The 20,603-nt window shown below is 32.1% G+C and overlaps 1 protein-coding gene and 1 pseudogene across 1 annotated transcript; one reads left to right on the top strand and one right to left on the bottom strand.

Annotated features, from left to right (window-relative positions):
• Nucleotides 1–6,684: 6,684 nt before the first annotated feature.
• On the top strand, nucleotides 6,685–15,581 carry LOC117928337 (disease resistance protein RGA2-like). The gene is made up of 8 exons (XM_034848234.1): nucleotides 6,685–7,314; nucleotides 9,512–10,843; nucleotides 11,285–11,695; nucleotides 13,776–14,216; nucleotides 14,330–14,408; nucleotides 14,529–14,598; nucleotides 14,689–14,747; nucleotides 15,050–15,581. The coding sequence occupies exons 1-2, from the start codon at nucleotides 6,685–6,687 to the stop codon at nucleotides 10,829–10,831; spliced, it is 1,950 nt and encodes a 649-aa protein (XP_034704125.1). The 3' UTR covers nucleotides 10,832–10,843; nucleotides 11,285–11,695; nucleotides 13,776–14,216; nucleotides 14,330–14,408; nucleotides 14,529–14,598; nucleotides 14,689–14,747; nucleotides 15,050–15,581.
• A 705-nt stretch (nucleotides 15,582–16,286) lies between these two features.
• LOC117928336 lies at nucleotides 16,287–19,144 on the bottom strand (annotated as a pseudogene).
• Nucleotides 19,145–20,603: the final 1,459 nt, after the last annotated feature.

Genomic DNA, 20,603 nt, shown 5'->3' with positions numbered 1-20,603 from the left:
CGGAAAAATCGAAATGCAAAAATACTAAATAATTCACAAGGGTACGAAGAATGTGAGGAATCCTCACATTGTTCGTACCCTCCAAAATCTCAACTTCTTTGGACTTTTGAAAATTTTGTGGGCATCCTATGGCTTGGATGTTGTTTAAATAGGTTTGTTACACTTAGAAGGTGGTCAAATGATATCCGGAAAAATGGAAATCCAAAAATACTAAAAATTTCAAAAGGGTACGAAGAATGTGAGGAATCCTCACATTTTTCGTACCCTTCCAATTCTACACTTGTTTGAAGTTTTTAAAATTTTTTGGGACATCATATGACTTGGATATTGTTTAAATAGGTTCCTTACACATAGGAGGTGGTGAAACGATTTCCGGAAAAATCCAAATCCAAAAATACTAAAAAATTCACAATGGTACGAAGAATGTGAGGAATCCTTACATTGTTTGTACCATCCCAAATCTCCACTTCTTTGAACTTTTAAAAATTTTTTGGGACATCCTATGGCTTGGATGTTGTTTAAATTAGTTTGTTACACTTGGTAGGTGATTAAATGATATCCGGAAAAATCCAAATCCAAAAATACTAAAAAATTCACAAGGGTACGAAGAATGTGAGGAATTCTCTTATGCTTCGTACCCTCCAGATTCTCCACTTGTTTGAAGTTTTTAAACTTTTTTGGAACTTAATATGACTTGGATATTGTTTAAATAAGTTCATTATACTTAGAAGGTGGTCAAATGATTTCCGGAAAAATCCAAATCCAAAAAATACTCAAAATTTCAGTACATTTTGAGGGTGTGAAATGGATCGAAAAATTCAAAATAGAAATTTACCGAAAAAATATGTGAGGGGTTTTGATTTCCATATTGTTAGTAATTATACCTTTTTTCGTATTTTCAATATTTCAGCCAATTTTTTTGAAAAGCTAAGAAATAATTTAATCATATATTCTCAATTAATAATTAGTACACAACTAAATTAATTTTCATTTAATATATATTTTATAAAATTTAGTTCTAGTTTTCCTATTTTTTTAACTTCATACACCAATTATATTGCTTTTCACACTTCAAATATTCGTCAAATTTTTGTCAACAAATTATTTGATGTTAAAATAAATTAAATTTACTTTTCCTTAATTTCTAAATTATATCACCAAATTCTTTATAATTTTTTTATTTATTTTAAATTTAATTTTTATGTGGGGTTTAATCACTTTATAGTACAAAAATAAAAAAACTGTAATTTATTTTTTCAAAAATTTCTTTATTTATTATTTGATGTTAAAATAAATTAAATTTACTTTTCCTTAATTTCTAAATTATATCACCAAATTCTTTATAATTTTTTTATTTATTTTAAATTTAATTTTTATGTGGGGTTTAATCACTTTATAGTACAAAAATAAAAAAACTGTAATTTATTTTTTCAAAAATTTCTTTATTTAATAAATTAAATTTACTTTTCCTTAATTTCTAAATTATATCACCAAATTCTTTATAATTTTATTTATTTATTTTAAATTTAATTTTTATGTGGGGTTTAATCACTTTATAGTACAAAATTAAATAAACTGTAATTTATTTTTTCAAATTTCTCTTTATTTTTCTGTTTCATAAAAAAAATTCACCAAACAAAATAATTACATTAAACAGAAATTTTTAATTGGTTATTGTAATGAATGTAAAAATGTGTGTTGCATGGGATTAATTCCCATGGCAACCGGTTGGGTGACCTGAAGAATTGGTTGTGTATAATTTTTTATTATTTTTTGAATGCCACGTGTCTTGATCTTATTAGGCCAAAAAAGTGGGTATGGTACCGAAAAGCACTTTTCGGTACCGTAGCAAGACCTAAAAAAATGAGCTTCAAAAACCCCACCACTCCACCTGACCAAATGCATTGATTTTGGAACATGCTCCAAAAATGAGCTTAAAAAATCATACCTGCATGTGATGGGATCCACACTTGCCGAGAAAACTCTGCATTTCCACGTGACCTCATGACCTCAGTACCTCTCAACAGCTTTTTATTTATTTATTTTATTTTATTTTTAACTGCCCTTTTCACAAATCACAACATTTCTTTAAAAAAGTTTCTTTTCTTATATTTTTTTTTTCATAAAAATGTTTAGAAAAAGTGTATGATTTAATTTCCTTTTTCTCATTTTTTATGGATATCTAAACAAAATATTTTTTTTCTTTTTTCTTTATAAATTTTCCTTTTTTTTAATTCTTTTTTACTTTACTTTTATTTTTTCTAACTTTCTAAAAATCAAACACTATCTTAAAAAAATAATAATATATACAAAAACAAATACATAAGAGAAAACTCTGAAGAGAATTCTCGATTACAAAAACTATCGGACTACTTAAATAAGTCAATATATGCACAAATAAACTTCCATGGTTTTTAAAGTTAATTACGATTAGCAAAAAGAAAAAGAAATTTTACAAAATTTATCCATTAACCCAAATTAATAAGAATTAAATGGTGTAAAACAACTCTCTATTTTTAATTTATTTTATCTCATTATTAAATTTTGATGGAAGTAAAAAGGTGGCATATTCTTATAATGTTCTGTTTGTTTTTTAATAAGAAATTAATAAATGATTTGCAATTCTGTTTGTTAATACATAAACACAATTTCTATTGATGTTTTTTCTTATAATGTTCTTTTAATATCAGAATTTTAAAAAAATGATTTGAGTACATATATATTATTTGGAAGTCTGTTATAACATATAGTCAAGATATTATTCATGTGCTAAAACATTGGGAGTTGGTCCCACTTCTAACCTTTGATCATCCCACTTCTAATTCTCTATCACTTATTAATTCCTCCCCATTGTCAGAAGGACTTCGGAGTTGGTCATAGCCAGAGCTACTGCCGCTCCCTCTCAGCCAATCCTTGTCACTACCCATGCCCACCAATCATCGTTGCCAGAGAAGCTGCTACCCACCTTGACCAATCGTTGCATTAGAAGCTTGTTCACTGCCATGGTTGGAGAAATCGACAACAGTGCCACTCCTTTGTCACCAGCTACAGCTTGTGTTAATCCAACTGCTATAAACGAGAACACGAGAACCAAAGTTCCTACTGTAAACATCTCTTATAAGTCATATCAACAAGAAAGGGCTAAGGCTTGTATTAAACTTATTTGCATGTGGGCCTATGTTGTGTGTTTTGTTTGGGCCATTGGGATTTGGAATACCAAATACTTTAATTGGTATATTGTTGGGTGTCAACACTCTTCTATTTTGAGATTGTAATTTTGAATCAAACCTCTACTCTTCTAGTCCCTTGTAATTTATTATTATTTTTTTTCAATTATTAGGTGCAAGTTCTCTATTCTTTTTCCACAATGGACATAACGAATATTGTTGTGAAACATGAAAATCTAGTATTTGCTAATTGTACTTTATATTAAGATTTGTTTATATTTTGATGTTTTCCATATTTAATTTATGTTATTTTTTTTATTTCCTCTAAGTTCTGGATAATCCCAAAAAATAAAAAATAAAGAAAAAAAATTCATTATTTAGCATGCTTTCCAACATGTAGGACAGAGGTGATTATGTGATAGTATATTCAAGAAAATTTAAAGGAAGATCGGTGGAAGAGAAAATAGAAAGAAAAAAAAATAAGATAAAAAGTGAAGAATTTTTTTTAAAAAAAAAATAGTTTTAAAGTTAATAAATTATTATTATATACTTATTTTTCTTCTTTTATATAAAATTAAATAATTTAAATAATATATATATATATATATATAAATTTTAACAAATTTTAGAGTATCTAAAGTTTATATAAGGGAGGATTATGCTTTAAAGTTAATAAATTATTATTATATGCTTTTTTTATATATAAAATTAAATAATTTAAATAATATATATAAATTTTTTAACAAATTTTAGAAGTATCTAAAGTTTATATAAGGGAGGATTATGCTTTAAAGTTAATAAATTATTATTATATGCTTATTTTTATTTTTTTATATAAAATTAAATAATTTAAATAATATATATATATATATATATATATATATATAAATTTTAACGAATTTTAGAAGTTGTATCTAAAGTTTATATAAGGGAGGATTATGCTTTAATGTAATTTTTAAAATTTTATCCCACTTCTTAAACTTTTATTACATTTTTCAAATGATGACATTTCGTAGCATATTTAACAAAATTAAAAATAATTTATTGAAAAGAAAACTTTGTTGATCAAAGGCCAACAACAAATAACAATAATAATATCTCTAGAGGGCTTTTTGTGACAATAAAATGTAAATTTTCAATATCATAACGAAAAAGAGGCAATCAATTAAAACATAATAAAAATTGTGTTTATTTATCATGTTTTGTTTCATGTCAGATATTTATTTCTTTTACTTAATATTTGATATATTTTATGATTTAATCATATCAAACATTGAGATGGAACGATCTTATCACAACAATTCATAATTGAACTCACATTTTCTCAAACAAAAAATGATGAAACATAAAATCCACTACTTTGTAGTCAATTTGAGTTTATTCCAGACTTGAATTCTGACTTGAAGTACTTGACTTGAATCTAATTTAATTTCATATTTTCAAAACTTAATTGGGTTAATTTAAAGTTAGATTTGGGTTAAATTCGGATTAGACAATTTTTCAAGTTGTATAGGTACATATTGAATTAGATTTGTCGATAATGATTTTTTTTAACTTTATTATCTTTCATATATACCGATATTTAAATGGAAAATAAGACATCGTTGTGAGATAACAACAATAAACAAACAAATGAATCTATTCATCTTTCTCCAAAAATGAAATAATATATAATATAGTTAAATTTGATTCTTCCCTTCAAAATTATTTAAAAGCAAATGAAACGGGTTTTTATATATAATAATATAAATTATAAATATTATAAAATATTAAATCATTTTGGTTTGTCCTTGATTAACGGTTTAATTCAAGTATTAAAAATGTTTACTTAAATCTATTTGAACATCGGATTATGTCAAGTTGAATGAAAAAAAATAATAATAAATACAATTGCTAATTACTATTATGATATTAAAAAAATGAGCTTCAAAAACCCCACCACTCCACCTGACCAAATGCATTGATTTTGGAACATGCTCCAAAAATGAGCTTAAAAAATCATACCTGCATGTGATGGGATCCACACTTGCCGAGAAAACTCTGCATTTCCACGTGACCTCATGACCTCAGTACCTCTCAACAGCTTTTTTATTTATTTATTTTATTTTATTTTTAACTGCCCTTTTCACAAATCACAACATTTCTTTAAAAAAGTTTCTTTTCTTATATTTTTTTTCTTCATAAAAATGTTTAGAAAAAGTGTATGATTTAATTTCCTTTTTCTCATTTTTTATGGATATCTAAACAAAATATTTTTTTTCTTTTTCTTTATAAATTTTCCTTTTTTTTAATTCTTTTTTACTTTACTTTTATTTTTCTAACTTTCTAAAAATCAAACACTATCTTAAAAAAATAATAATATATACAAAAACAAATACATAAGAGAAAACTCTGAAGAGAATTCTCGATTACAAAAACTATCGGACTACTTAAATAAGTCAATATATGCACAAATAAACTTCCATGGTTTTTAAAATTAATTACGATTAGCAAAAAAAAAAGAAATTTTACAAAATTTATCCATTAACCCAAATTAATAAGAATTAAATGGTGTAAAACAAATCTCTATTTTTAATTTATTTTTTTGTTTTATTTTATCTCATTATTAAATTTTGATGGAAGTAAAAAGGTGGCATGCAAGAGAACACTGTTTCCATCTCTATTTGTTATCATCATCACTGTATCAAACGGTCCAAACCCATTTCAAATAACTAAATAAATAGGGGGTTTAATTTTAATAATTGAGTTTGCCACAAAATATTAGATTTTGAAAAAGAAAAATAGCTCCTAATGTCTTTTTAATTTTAATAAAATATCTTGCATTGTATTTAATTTACAGAAATAATAAAAAAATAAAAAATATATTGGATTATAATGTTTACTATTAAGATATCATTGTTTCATTTAAGATTTATTTGAAAATTATTCTACAATTTATAATTTAATAGATACATTTTTATTCTTTTTAATAATGATTAAAATATATATTTAAAATTTTAAATACAAAAATATTACATCATGCTATTAAATATATAAATTTTTTTATATAAATTAAATATTACATTAATATTATTTTAGATTGTATTATACATGTACCTTTTTAATTCTTTTCTTTTTTAAACTTAAATTTTAATTTTTGAAATCGAAACTTCAAATGGATTTCAACTGCTGCATGATTCTCTGAAGTTGTTCTAGCCGTTGGCTCCTGATACTAGCCGTTGGCTCCTGATACTAGCCGTTGGCTCCTGATTCTCTCTGCAGTATGATAAGTTGTCAAACTAGCCGTTGGTCCCAACTATCACTTGTGAACTCTGCACGCCTCCTGATGCCTATATATCACTTCGTTTTCTAATACTCATTTTCACAACTTCTCCTTCTTTACCATTTTAAGAGCATACAAATTCAAGCTACCTCTCACACTACTTTCCGTTCTTGTTCTAATTTCTCTCACAATTATCTCAACTTCCCTCCTTTCGTAATTTTTCACTGGCCTTCTCCATCTCAGTTTCTTTGAAAGATGGCTGACCAAATCCCTTTCAGCATTGCTGAGAAAATCTTGACTAAGCTGGGCTCCTTGGCTGTCCAGGAAATTGAACTGGCTTGTGGTGCTAGAAAGGAGCTAAAAAAGCTTGGGGACACTTTGACCACCATCAACACTGTGCTTCTTGTTGCTGAGGAGCGGCAGGAGAGGGAGCATGCAGTGGAGAATTGGGTGAGGAGGTTCAAAGATGTCATCTATGATGCGGATGACTTGTTGGATGACTTTGCAACCTATGAATTGAGGCGAGGAGGAATGGCAGGACAGGTTAGTCGCTTCTTCTCATCTTCAAATCAGGCTGCATTTCATTTTAGAATGGGTCATAGAATCAAAGATATTAGAGGAAGGCTAGATGACATTGCAAATGATATCTCTAAGTTTAATTTTATTCCTAGAGCGACAACTAGCATGCGGGTAGGGAATACGGGGAGAGAGACCCACTCTTTTGTGTTGATGTCTGAAATTAAAGGAAGGGATGAAGACAAAGAGAAGATAATAGAAATATTGTTGCAATCAAACAATGAAGAAAATCTTTCTGTTGTTGCCATTGTTGGTATTGGTGGTTTAGGCAAGACCACCTTAGCCCAATTGGTCTACAATGATGAGAAGGTGAAAAAGCATTTTGAACAACTTAGGTTGTGGGTATGTGTTTCTGATGATTTTGATGTGAAAATCCTAGTTAGAAACATCATAAAATCTGCAACAGATAGAGATGTAGAGAACTTGGAGTTGGATCAACTAAAAAATAAACTTCATGAAGAGTTGACTCAAAAAAGGTATTTGTTGGTACTAGATGATATTTGGAATGAGGACTTTGAAAAATGGGATCAATTGAGGACTTTGTTGAAAGTTGGTGCTAGGGGAAGTAAAGTTCTAGTGACTACTCGAAACTCTAAAGTTGCATCAACTATGGGAATCAATTCCCCATACGTTTTGAATTTGAAAGGCTTAAACGAAGGTCAATCTTGGGCTTTGTTTAAAAGTCTAGCATTTGGAGACGATGGGCAAAATGCACGTCCAAACCTCTTACAAATAGGAGAAGAAATCACAAAAATGTGCAATGGAGTCCCTCTCGTAATTAAAACTTTAGGAAGAATATTGCATTCTAAAACCGAAGAAAGTCAATGGGTGTCCATCCAAAATAATAAAAATCTAATGTTGCTTCAAGATGGGGACAACATATTAAAGGTACTAAAGTTAAGTCATGATAATTTACCAAGTCATTTGAAACAATGTTTTACTTATTGTGCATTGTTTCCAAAAGACTATGAAATAAACAAAGAAATGTTGATTCAATTATGGATGGCTCAAGGTTACATTCAACTATTAGATGAAGACAACGAATTAGAATTAGAGGATGTTGGCGATCAATATTTCAAGGAGTTATTAGCACGGTCAATGTTTCAAGAGGTTAATAATAGGTATAAAATGCATGACCTTATCTATGATATGGCACAATTAATAGTAAAGTCTGAGATCTTTATTTTAACAAATGATGTTCAAACTACTATCCCACAAAGAATTCATCATTTATCAATTTCGGGATGGAGTCAGGGAATGACAGTTTTAAAGGAAAAATCCTTAAGAACCTTATTTGCAAGTGATTATGATGATTCATGTGCTAATTCTATGGTGAATACACTTGTTCTAAATTGCAAGTGTTTACGAGTGTTAAACTTAGGTGCGGGGTCAAAGGCTATAAAATTGCCAAAGTCTATAATTAAATTGGGTCATTTGAGGTATCTCAGCCTTTCTTATGGTGAATTTGAGGTACTTCCTAGTGGTTTTACAAGCTTACAAAATCTGCAGACGTTGATTCTTTGGAAATGTGAACATCTTAAAGAATTGCCAAGAAATATAAGAAAAATGATTAATTTGAGGCACATCAAGATAGGTGAATGCTGGAGATTGAATAATGTGCTTTGTAGATTGGGAGAATTGATTATGCTTCAGAGCCTGCATCTTGATAAACTAGATGCCAACGAATACATGTTCAAAAACTCTTCATCAGTAGAGCCACTCTTCCCATCTCTTAAAACACTCGGGCTGTATAGGTTGCCTAATTTCAAGGGATGGTGTTGCGATCAGTTAACAACCGTCCAACTGCTTTCGTGTCCGTATCTTTCTAAATTAGTTATTAGGTATTGTATAAGCTTGAAATCCCTGCAACTGCCTTCGTGTCCTTCTCTTTCTGAATTAGAGATCACATACTGCCTTCAGTTAACAACTGTCCAACTGCTTTCATCTCCCCATCTTTCTAAATTAGTTATTGGGGAATGCAGAAGCTTGAAATCCCTACAACTGCCTTCGTGTTGTCCTTCTCTTTCTGAATTAGAGATCAGACATTGCGATCAGTTAACAACCGTCCAACTGCTTTCATCTCCCCATCTTTCTCAATTAGTTATTGAGAGTTGCCAAAGCTTGAAATCCCTGCAACTGCCTTCGTGTTGTCCTTCTCTTTCTGAATTAGAGATCACAGACTGCGATCAGTTAACAATCGTCCAACTGCTTTCATCTCCCCATCTTTCTATATTAGTTATTGGGGACTGCGGAAGCTTGAAATCCCTACAACTGCCTTCGTGTTGTCCTTCTCTTTCTGAATTAGAGATCAGACATTGCGATCAGTTAACAACCGTCCAACTGCTTTCATCTCCCCATCTTTCTCAATTAGTTATTGAGAGTTGCCAAAGCTTGAAATCCCTGCAACTGCCTTCGTGTTGTCCTTCTCTTTCTAAATTAGAGATCATAAAGTGCGATCAGTTAACAACCGTCCAACTGCTTTCATCTCCCCATCTTTCTCAATTAGTTATTGAGAGTTGCCAAGCTTGAAATCCTGCAACTGCCTTCGTGTTGTCCTTCTCTTTCTGAATTAGAGATCACAGACTGCGATCAGTTAACAATCGTCCAACTGCTTTCATCTCCCCATCTTTCTAAATTAGTTATTGGGGACTGCGGAAGCTTGAAATCCCTACAACTGCCTTCGTGTCCTTCTCTTTCTGAATTAGAGATCAGAGATTGCGATCAGTTAACAACCGTCCAACTGCTTTCATCTCCCCATCTTTCTCAATTAGTTATTGAGAGTTGCCAAAGCTTGAAATCCCTGCAACTGCCTTCGTGTTGTCCTTCTCTTTCTGAATTAAAGATCACAGATTGCGATCAGTTAACAACCGTCCAACTGCTTTCATCTCCCCATCTTTCTAAATTAGTTATTAGGTATTGTATAAGCTTGGAATCCCTGCAACTGCCTTCGTGTTGTCCTTCTCTTTCTGAATTAGAGATCACAGATTGCGATCAGTTAACAACCGTCCAACTGCTTTCATCTCCCCATCTTTCTAAATTAGTTATTAGGTATTGTATAAGCTTGAAATCCCTACAACTGCCTTCGTGTCCTTCTCTTTCTAAATTAGAGATCATAAAGTGCGATCAGTTAACAACCGTCCAACTGCTTTCATCTCCCCATCTTTCTAAATTAGTTATTGGGGACTGCGGAAGCTTGAAATCCCTACAACTGCCTTCGTGTCCTTCTCTTTCTGAATTAGAGATCAGAGATTGCGATCAGTTAACAACCGTCCAACTGCTTTCATCTCCCCATCGTTCTCAATTAGTTATTGACAGTTGCGAAAGCTTGGAATCCTTGCAACTGCCTTCTTTACCTTGTGTTGAGGGACTATGGCTAGAAGGAGTCCGTGAGGAGATACAATGGCAGATAATTTTGGTCTCTTCTTCATTGAAGTATCTGAAAATCTCGCACATATATGGACTAACGTCTCTGTTTCAAGGGATTCAACATCTCGGCGCCCTTGAGGAGTTACGAATTTATTACTGCATCCATCTTAACTTGTCAGATAAAGAGGATGATGATGGTGGCTTGCAATTTCAAGGCCTTAGAAGCTTGCGTAAACTATTTATTGCAGGAATTCCAAAACTGGTGTCTCTTCCAAAGGGGCTTCAACATGTTACCACACTGGAAACTCTCTCAATTGCTGGTTGTCATGATTTCACCACTTTACCAGACTGGATAAGCAGCCTAACTTCCCTTTCAGAGCTGAAGATTTTGTGGTGCCCTAGATTCAAGCTTGAAGATCGGTCCAAGATTGCTCATATTCCAAGAATTGACATCTTCTAAGATATATGTCAGGTCTGAAATGCCATTCTTCTCATTTTTTTTATGGCTTCATTTTTATTATTTTACAATCAATTTTCTCTATTTTAGTAAATTCTTAATTGTCACACTTTATGCCTTCGATGACATGTTTTTTGATTAGTAGAATTTCATAATGTTGTATTTTTGAATCAATTATTAATTGCTCAGTAATGAAATACCAAATTAATTATGTTTCACTATTAAAATAAAGAGAGAAAATAAAAGAAAAAAATTAAAGAAAATTAAAAAATGAGTTTAAATAACAGAAATTATTTTCACATGCCTTTTCAAAATTATTGAGCTTATTGTTTATCTTTTGTATAAAAATTAAATAATTTAAAAATATATTTTAATTATATTTATTTATTTATTTTTTTCTTGGTAAACCAAATATGTCAAAATCATTTTAATTAATATTTTCATGTCCCCTTTCAGAGTTGTAATCTTCAATTGTCCACTGTTGAAAGGAAGCTGCCAAAAGAAACATGTGCAGATTGGCTTACGATTGCTCATGTCCAACCAACTCTTATTGGCATTATCATGCACTGCTGCATGAAGGAATTCCACTCTATTCGGTTCAACATCTTTTCCCACTTTTGATGGATTTATCTTTCGTGATTTTTCTATAAAACCTTTAAATTTGTTGGACTCTGTTTACAGTGCTTGAAATCCAAGGAAGAAAATTTGAGGGAAAACAATACCTTCAATGCTTGAGACCATATTGGGGAAGCCTGTTGGTGGCTGCAAGAAAATGGGGTGGTCTCTAAACTAGTGGGGTGGCCCAAAACCAGTTGCCAATAAGGGGATGAGGAGGCTGAGTCAGTGATGAGGTTCTACTGCAGTGGGGTACATCCTCAATTCCTTGTCTTTCTAGATAATATATATCAGAAAATGCCATCACTTGATATCTTTGAATTTCCCTTCATCTCCCTAACTTTCTTAATTAGATATGTATCACAGAATGCCATAACTTGATATCATTGAGTTTGCCTTCATCTCCTTGTCTTTGTAAATTAGATGTCAACTATGGCACTAACTTGACATCATTGGCACTACTTTCATCTCATTTTTGCTTGCTCCACCTGCCCTATAAAATGCTTAGATTAGTAAATATTGAAATCCATCATCTCTTCAAATATATCAATTGCTAGTGGACGTTGTTTGCCAAAATGTCTAGTTATTTGGTGTTTGTAACGTTTGGAAAATTTCTTGACACTATTTTATTGCGGCTGTAATTGCTATCAAGTCAAAGAAAAATGGTATAATGGTGGCATTGAACAGTTCTATCAAGTATGCATAAGGTCAAAGGTGCTAATAGCCTAATTTGTAGAGTCTCATAATCTAGAATTCTCCATACTAACTTGAAAGATGTCTAAAAGGCAAAACTGAAGATTGGGTCAATATATTACTGATTCATAAACAACTCTTTGATTCTAGCATGCCACATGATTAGGTTTCAGGTTTGCAATTCTACTTGTATTCTTTTTTTTTTTCTGGGTTCACTTTTCATTATTTTACAATTCTGAACATTATACTCCGCTTACAGTTCTATCAATTATAATCATTCCTCTCTTTTGCTTTTGATCATTTGCTTTCTCTTATTTAATTTATTAAAAATTGTTATAATTTGTTTTAGAGGAGGGGTTTTGGCAAGGAGAATTAGTATAACCATTCTTTCCTGCCATGATGAAAAAACTCAAAAGTTGAAAAAACTGAAACAAATGGTGGAGGGGCTAGTTACACTGCCAGAACAACTACGTTCTTCATTCCTGCCACAATTTCCTTTCTTTCTATACTCCCTGAGCTGACATCCATGCCATTGCGTGAGTGTCTTGATGATCAACAGTATCTATACTCCCTTCTTACGTCACCTTTAAAGTCAATACATATTGAAGGCATAAATGGATCTGACATCTCTTCTATAAAAAGGGTAGCAACACCTCATGTCTCTCAATTTTTGGTAAGTACAATATATCTTTATCTACTTGTCCAAGTCTAGATATCCCAAGTGTAGATATTAGTGATTGTGAATTCTATGTCCTTATCTTAGGGAAATTTTGCAAGTCAAAGATTTTTTGGGATGAAGATAGCATCCAATTTTTAGGAGTTGAGAATTTGTGCCAAATATGTATTCCCCTTACCCAAGGAGTTCAGCATATTGTTGCTTTGAAAGTCTAACACTTTAGGACCATGCTCATTTTCTGACTTTGGCATACTAGATTCATTTTACAAATTCATTCATCCTTCTGTTCTTGATTGTTTATCTTTTCTTATTCATTGCTATCGGAGCTAGGGAATCTCTTCTTCAGCAATGCCATTCTTCCCTTCTTTTAATGGACTCCAAATTTTTGAGTTGTTGAAATTGGAAGGATGGTGGAGAGGTGTATCACATAACTTGTCTTTCAGAATGAGAGATCAATGATTGCCATAACTTGACATCCTTGACAATGTCTTCATCTTCTTCTCTTTCTTATTTAGATTGACATCCTTTGTCTGTCTTCATTTCCTTGTCTTGAGGGGCTATACTTTTGTGATGTCCATAAAGAGCTATTGTGGCTGACAATGTTTGCCTCTTCTTCATTGAAGATGTTGGATAATCAAATTTGTCATTAAGAGGCAATTTGGTTTTGGGGAGAAGGCAAAGCAAGGAGAATTAGGAAGACTAGTCTTTCCCATTCTTGAAAGTGCACAAACTTAAAAAACAAACAACATTTATTCTCCCTATGCTGACATCCATGCCACTGTATCTATGTCTGGAGGATCTAGATCTGTACAATACAATAGTATCTTCTTCATATGCATTCATCTTATGCAAGGTTGATGCTTAGTATGTTACTAAACCAGAAAATCCAACAGTCTGGGATTGTGCTTTGGTAGACAAGGTAGGTACTTCACATCACAGAGTTTGTTATTGTTCATTTTTTAGCTTGAAATCTCTGCCTCAGAGGATGCCAAAACGAAGCAAGTGAAGATTGGCCTATTGACTTCTTCATGTCCCAGGAATCATATCCACTAGTCACAGACCACTGATTCATAAAACACCACTGATGCATGGTATATTTCAAGACTGCAATACCAACCGCTTTTCCTGCTTTTGATGTTTGCTTCATTTCTTATTTTACCATTAATCTATTCCATTTCTTATTTTACAAGTTATGGAATGAGTAAGTTCACTTACATCTATATGTCTCTATTATTCAGGTTTGTCATTCTAACCTTTTGTCACTTGTCATAATGTCTTTATAGCTTATTACTTGGCAACCAAATTGATAAAAAGTATTATGCCCAAATTTCTATTCTTGTACATTGGTTCCTCAAGGCAATAGAACAACAACATATTGAAGTGCATGAGTTGGCAAATCTTCAGGTGTGTTGGACTTAAACCTCTGTCTAATATTATAACTCAGGATTGTATCGTTTGCTGCTCGAGAAGCAAGTTGCTAAAATATAGCATTGCTAATGATACGTTTGATTGGACAGCTTAAATGATGTTCCTAGGTGTATGCTGATGAATTCAATCTCTGCTGAGTGTTTCCTCTGGAGTTTTCTTTGTCATCGCGTAAGAACCATGCTTATAATTGATCACCCTACCAGTGTCTGCTGGAAGAATTATTTATATTTATGTTCCCACCTTGAGGATTAGCTAAATATTTAATATTTCAAAATCAAATCTTGACAGGTTATGGATGACTCATGAATATTATCTTATGATTTGCAAGCTCCTACGACATATGTCAAACTCATCAATGGTTTGTTCATATCTTGAGAATTGTCATTGATTTTTTATACCTTTTATGGAGTGGATTTTATAAACTAAACTTGTATATGATTATCTGTAGGAAAATAATTGAGTTGCATGTTTAACCTCAAATCTGGAAGCATTGATCATTTTGACAAGGTATAGATGACAAGTCTTGTTCTTTATGATAACTAGTGTTTCTTCTAAGCTTATTCTTATATAATTCTTTGATATCACAACTTCAAAAATGATTCGAGTACATAATTTATTTGGTAGGTTATTATAACACATAGTCAAGACATTATTCATGTCCTAAAATAATGGGAGAAGACAATCCAAGTTGATTGATTTATATGTTCAAGATGGTTGGATAGTATATAGGCTATGAGTATTGTTGTAGTACCATTACATGTTAGTGTTGGAGTTATTATTCTTAAACTAACTCAAATTTGTGTTTCTAGGTGAATTATACGTGTGGATTAAGTTTAATCAAACCCTTGGGAGCAATTCTTAGTGGAAGATGACCTCATATTTCATAACCTTGTCAAGCATTGTTGATTTACAAGAAGTCTTTAAACAACTTGTGAAATAAGAGGGTCATTGGTCAGAGGAACAATGGGTTCAAAATTCTCCTTCATCTCCCAAATCAACCTCAAAGAACCGCTGGGATTATTTCTAACTTTGTGGATCTCCTCACATGCCATGAAAGTGCATCTAGTATCAACATCTTGTCTACTACAAATTATTAATCAGATGTTTGTTGTTGGTTTTGTTCTTTACAAATTATTAATCAGATGTTTGTTCAAAATTCCAGTCCTTTTATTAATAGTTTTTTTTTTAATATTTTTCCAGTAATAAGGTTGACACATTTTTATGTTCTTGCCATGGTTTAATTTCCAATATGTATCAATTTCATGTTTTCAATTTCTGGGTCAAACATTAAGAGTAGCCTCTTGCACCATGTTGTATTCCTAAGAAGGATTTTTTGGAAGATCTCTTTCTAAATATAATCTTGTTGTTACAAGCTATGCATGACCATGTAAATAAATCGTTTTATTACATGTGATTTGATATTGTAATTTGTTTATTCTTTGACTTATATTTATTTTACATCCATGGAGTGTCTCCATTGTTATGTCCAATCACATACATAATTCTTAAGTATTTGGAAAAAAAATGATATTTACATTTTTCTTAATATTTTATTATTATACTTGCCTTTTTTTTTAATCAAAGTTCACTACAACCATGTAAATTGCATTACAAACAATGAATACAATTCAAGAGCAAATCACGGTTAGTTTTAGAGCCTCTTGGAGAGTAATTTTGCAAAGGTTAGAAATACTTTCTAATACTTGAATACATTTCTTTACAAAAATAAGATGTTTGAAAAACTTTTGAAAATCATTTTAAAACCTATAGAATAGCTTAAAGGGATTCTTAAATAATCAATTGATATTTGATTTTTCTAAATTTGTTTATTATATAATACATTATCAAAAATAATTGTTAAAGTAAACTTTTTTGGTTCATATCTAAATGGTAGGTGATTTTCTTAAACGTGGTTGTAATAGAATTATTGTTAATAAATATTTAGTCATGGCTAAGATTAGACCAAGATTATATATGTTGTCATGAGTTTTCAACAATGACAAAAAAGCACTTCTTTCTTGAAGTAAGGGAAGACTCTTCATGAAGTGAGAAAGACAAGAGGTTTCCTCTTAATTACTAATATAGTGGAGCTAAAGCAATTCTCCAATTAGTACAACAAACATGAACATTATTTTCATTGTTAAGATCTTGAAGATCTTCTTTAGCACATGACTCATACTAATTTAATAGTACCAAATTATACGAGGAGATGAAAGCCACTTAGTTAGGATTACATTTTTTTTTTTTTTCATTTGTGGAGGAACTTCTTAAACCAATAAGCAGAGTGTTTTAGGTATCGCTTTAAACCATTTTTGTAATCCACATAACCAAGGCCAAAACGAAAGGCCAAACCGGAGTCCCATTCAAAGTCATCAAGAAAAGACCATACAAAGTATCCCTTCACGTTGACCCCCCCCTGCCAAATTTGCATACATGCATGCACTATATTAGTAATAATCTATTCAAAACAACTAAAAGTTAACCTAATAGGTGTATTATTATAGCCTAGGCCCAATACCATAAATACCAACCTTGATGAAGAGGAGATTTAATTTCAAGTATACGACACAACACCCTAAAAACTTTAAGACTAATACTAGTGCATTATCTTGATTAAGTATTACATATTCTCATTATTAAGCTATTAATTTGACCTAAAAGCTTAACTTGACATGTAAACATTCTTTGTTTAAGCTTGCATATGAGTTTAATAAATAGAGAAAATAAACTTCAATGAGGCAAACCATGTATATTGTGTCAACTTACATGGGCTAAAGGCCTAACACTCACATATCCATGGATTATGGATAAGTGAGGTGAAATTAATTACTCACTTGATAGCTTTTGAGAGATAGTACAGATGCCCACGGTGGAATGTTGTCCTCAAGGTATCATTGAGGTCTTCTTTGACAGGCGCTGAAGCATTATTTGTTGTAGCCATTCCTTCATGCACAAGACCATAACACATTAGTTTGAATCATATTAAAATGAAGTCAAAACATCGTTCCATAATTTAGAAACAATGTAAGTTGATAATTAATTCACTAAGTATACCATTCTCTATAATGTAAATGGTTGGATCGTTGTATTTTTCCTTGATGTAAAGCATAAGTTTTCTGATTCCCCATGGACAAATGTAAAGCCAGCCCAATGGAGTCTACAAAATCGCACGCCATAGATCACTTAGTAATGAATTCATGACAATGTCTGGTATTTATGCATTATAACTATATGTTTCAATTAAGGCATTATATATTGATGGCTAAGGACAGGGAGATTACTAGTTAACCAATGTTACCCATCTTTCTCCGCTGTAGCGACAAAGAAAATGGTTCAGTTTCTTAAAGGGACAGCATGAAGGAGAACAAGAACAAGAATCATAGCAATGCTTAGAAGATTATGTTTTTCAAGCTTACTGGTTAGATTGAGTCTACCATCTACAGACCAGCTTAGCTCCATCATGTTAATTGCAAATGTGGAGGTGGTGGCATAATATGAAGTATAGTAATTTATTCCTAAGAAATCAATTGATCCTTTGAGCATTTGGGATTCTAGTAGGGAGAATTTGGGCAATCGATGTCCCACAAGGGATCGCATGTTCATTGGGTAGTCTCCATATGTGATTGGATGTAAATACCTAAAAACAAAACGGTTATTGAAAATTTCACATAGAAGGAAATGAATGAGAAAAGATGTTCCCATATGAGTGAGTTTAAATATATTGGTTTATTACGTGATAGGTTTTGCCTGTCCTGTTAAATTGATAGTTTAATATGATAATAAAACTTAAAGGTTTGGTAGCATAAAAACACTCACCATCCTAACATGAAATCAAGAGCTCTACGGGAGGCCCTGACACCTGCAGTTGTTGGATATTTTGCCTGGAACCAAGCTAATATTAGGGTCACTCCAATGATTCCCTTTTGAGAATTTTGCAAACATTCAAATATAAGACCGGAGACAAAATGTTTATAGCCTGAAACTTTTTAATTATTTAGTTAAACGTATATGCTAAATTTCTTCAAAATGAAATGAATCAAGTAAGCAAAGACCTGATACTTCTCCTTGTACAATTTCACACCTGCAGCATGAGAAAGAAGCAGGTTGTATGCTACTATATAGGCCTCAATTGCAGAGTTTCCAGAGGCACAAGTGCCAGAATAGTTAAAGCATCGACCGGGTGCATAAGTCCCAGTTGAGTAACCATAGTAGTTAAAGACGTATGGCTCATTCAAAGTGATCTAATGCTTCACTTGGTCCCCAAATTGTTTGAAGCAAAAATCAACATAGCCACGATAATCATCCCTATATAAAAAATCAAAGCTTTTCCTTTAATTGAATAGCAGGTCATTTGATGAGATATGTATAGATGTAAGTTTAATCATATGTGCCAAATTACACTATTTTACGACTTAAGAATTCACCATACTCATCTTCAAGGGCTTGTGGAAGATCCCAATGGAATAGTGTCATAAAGGGCTTCAACCCTACATATGATAGGCAAAAATTGGTAAACGCAAGGGAGTGAAAAAATGATAAGTTCTTAGAACTTCTTTCTTTGAAATAATTTTGAACTTATTCCATTTTTAGCATGCTTGAGAGTCTCTTTGAAAAGGTATGTATTTTAGAAAACGTAACAATTTTTAGGGAGATAGATAATGACCATTCGCTAAGAGCTCATTGATGACATTGTTGTAGAACTTGACACCTTCCTCGTTCACTCCCCCGCTCACTCTTCCACCTGAGAATAAAATTTCATATATATTAACCTAGCTAATGGATCAATTAATCACACAAACATTCAATCAAATATCCATCGCCATGGATCACCAAATTTTTGTCATATGGAACTTGAGAAATTATTCCAAAGTGATGATCTCTTACTTGGCAGTACTGGCCTGCATTGTTGTCCACTAATAAATCAACATGGGGAAGAAGAAAGTCATCCTTAGGACTTGATTTATTAAGGTATTTGAAATCAACACAAACCTTAACTTTGTTGCCTATTTTAGGGACAAGAATGGCATTAGCCAACCACCAAGATACTCAACCACTGATAGAAATCCTACACTGAGTTGTTTATGAATTTCCTTCTTAACTTATAAGCTTCGTTATGGGTGCAATCTTCTCAACTTCTATTTAACTAGCCTAAAATATGGCAGAATAGGTAGATGATGTTGAAGTATATAGGGATCAAGGCTTGACATATCCTCATATGACCATGTAAAGATATCCAAGTATGATCTAAGTAAATGGATGAGGTTTTTCCTCTCATAAGTTGATAAGGGTGATCCAATCTAGGCTTATCAGTTGTATTGAAATCAATAATCTCAACATCCTCTATTGCAGGTGAAGCCCCCTCGTCTATAGGGTATGAATTTGGGGTAGAAGAATCCCCATTGAAATCATACTATGCAATCTCATCATTTATATCAAGTATCTGTGATGTAGGTGAATGGGGTGCCAAAAAAAAAAAAAAACCATCATCACAAAAGAGAAAAGAATACTCATAAATGGTCACATCCATAACTAAAGCATTAAAAACATAGTCAAAATAGGTGACAAATCGTGACATAATGTCAAATGAAAGAGGTGGGTCCACAAATTCGAACGTTCTTTCAACTAGGCTAACAATGCCCTCCTACATATCAATAGTAGGAATAACTTAAGTTGGAAGCCAAGGAGTATGAACAGTCTGAACGTCCTTAGCAATCTCGATGACAGACAATCCAAAAAGCTTTAATGGTGAGAGAGGTTCCTACTGAGTTGCATCAAGGAACTGATTGATGCCCAACACGTCATGAGGAATAACACCATCAATCATATCTGCAAGCTTAATGACTATCCTATAATTAGTAGTCTTCTCTGGGAAGCACAAGGAGAATAAGTTGCCTCGATCTAATGATGGTGGAAGAATTATCATAGAAGCTGATGCACTAGGGGTCCCATCACCCACGTGTAACTAGTGAAGCATATGCTGAAGCTCATCAACTCCATCTGTAGCAACTTCAATGATAATCTCCTCAACGTGAGGCTAAACCTTTAATCCTCTGACAAAGTAGTCAACCAAGCTAAAAGTGTAAGGGCAAACATGATAGTCAAATGGAATGTCGGACAAGAGATCCCTCACATTTTTCTTATGCAAGCATGCCACGTAACAAACATCATTCTCTGAAAGGGTAAGTCTAAGTCCAAAAAGAGCATCATGGTCCATAGTAATCATAAACTTACTGGATCCATGCCAGCATCATCCCAACCCAAAACCAGACAGAAAGGACATTTCTTTCATCATATCAAGAACAAAGGTACTATTATGCTTATCAAATGACATGGCCACAAAATCTCTACAAAAGTCCTGAATCT

Source organism: Vitis riparia, chromosome 13 (assembly GCF_004353265.1).
Source record: "Vitis riparia cultivar Riparia Gloire de Montpellier isolate 1030 chromosome 13, EGFV_Vit.rip_1.0, whole genome shotgun sequence".
Taxonomy (NCBI): Eukaryota; Viridiplantae; Streptophyta; class Magnoliopsida; order Vitales; family Vitaceae; genus Vitis; species Vitis riparia.
This window is presented reverse-complemented; position numbering and strand designations above follow the sequence as displayed.

Bases quoted from the DNA above. Each gene is read 5' to 3' on its own strand.
- LOC117928337 (XM_034848234.1), top strand. From the start codon at position 6,685: ATGGCTGACCAAATCCCTTTCAGCATTGCTGAGAAAATCTTGACTAAG. The intron at 7,315-9,511 runs GTGAAAAAGCAT...TTTCTCAATTAG, and splicing joins TGGTCTACAATGATGAGAAG to TTATTGAGAGTTGCCAAGCT.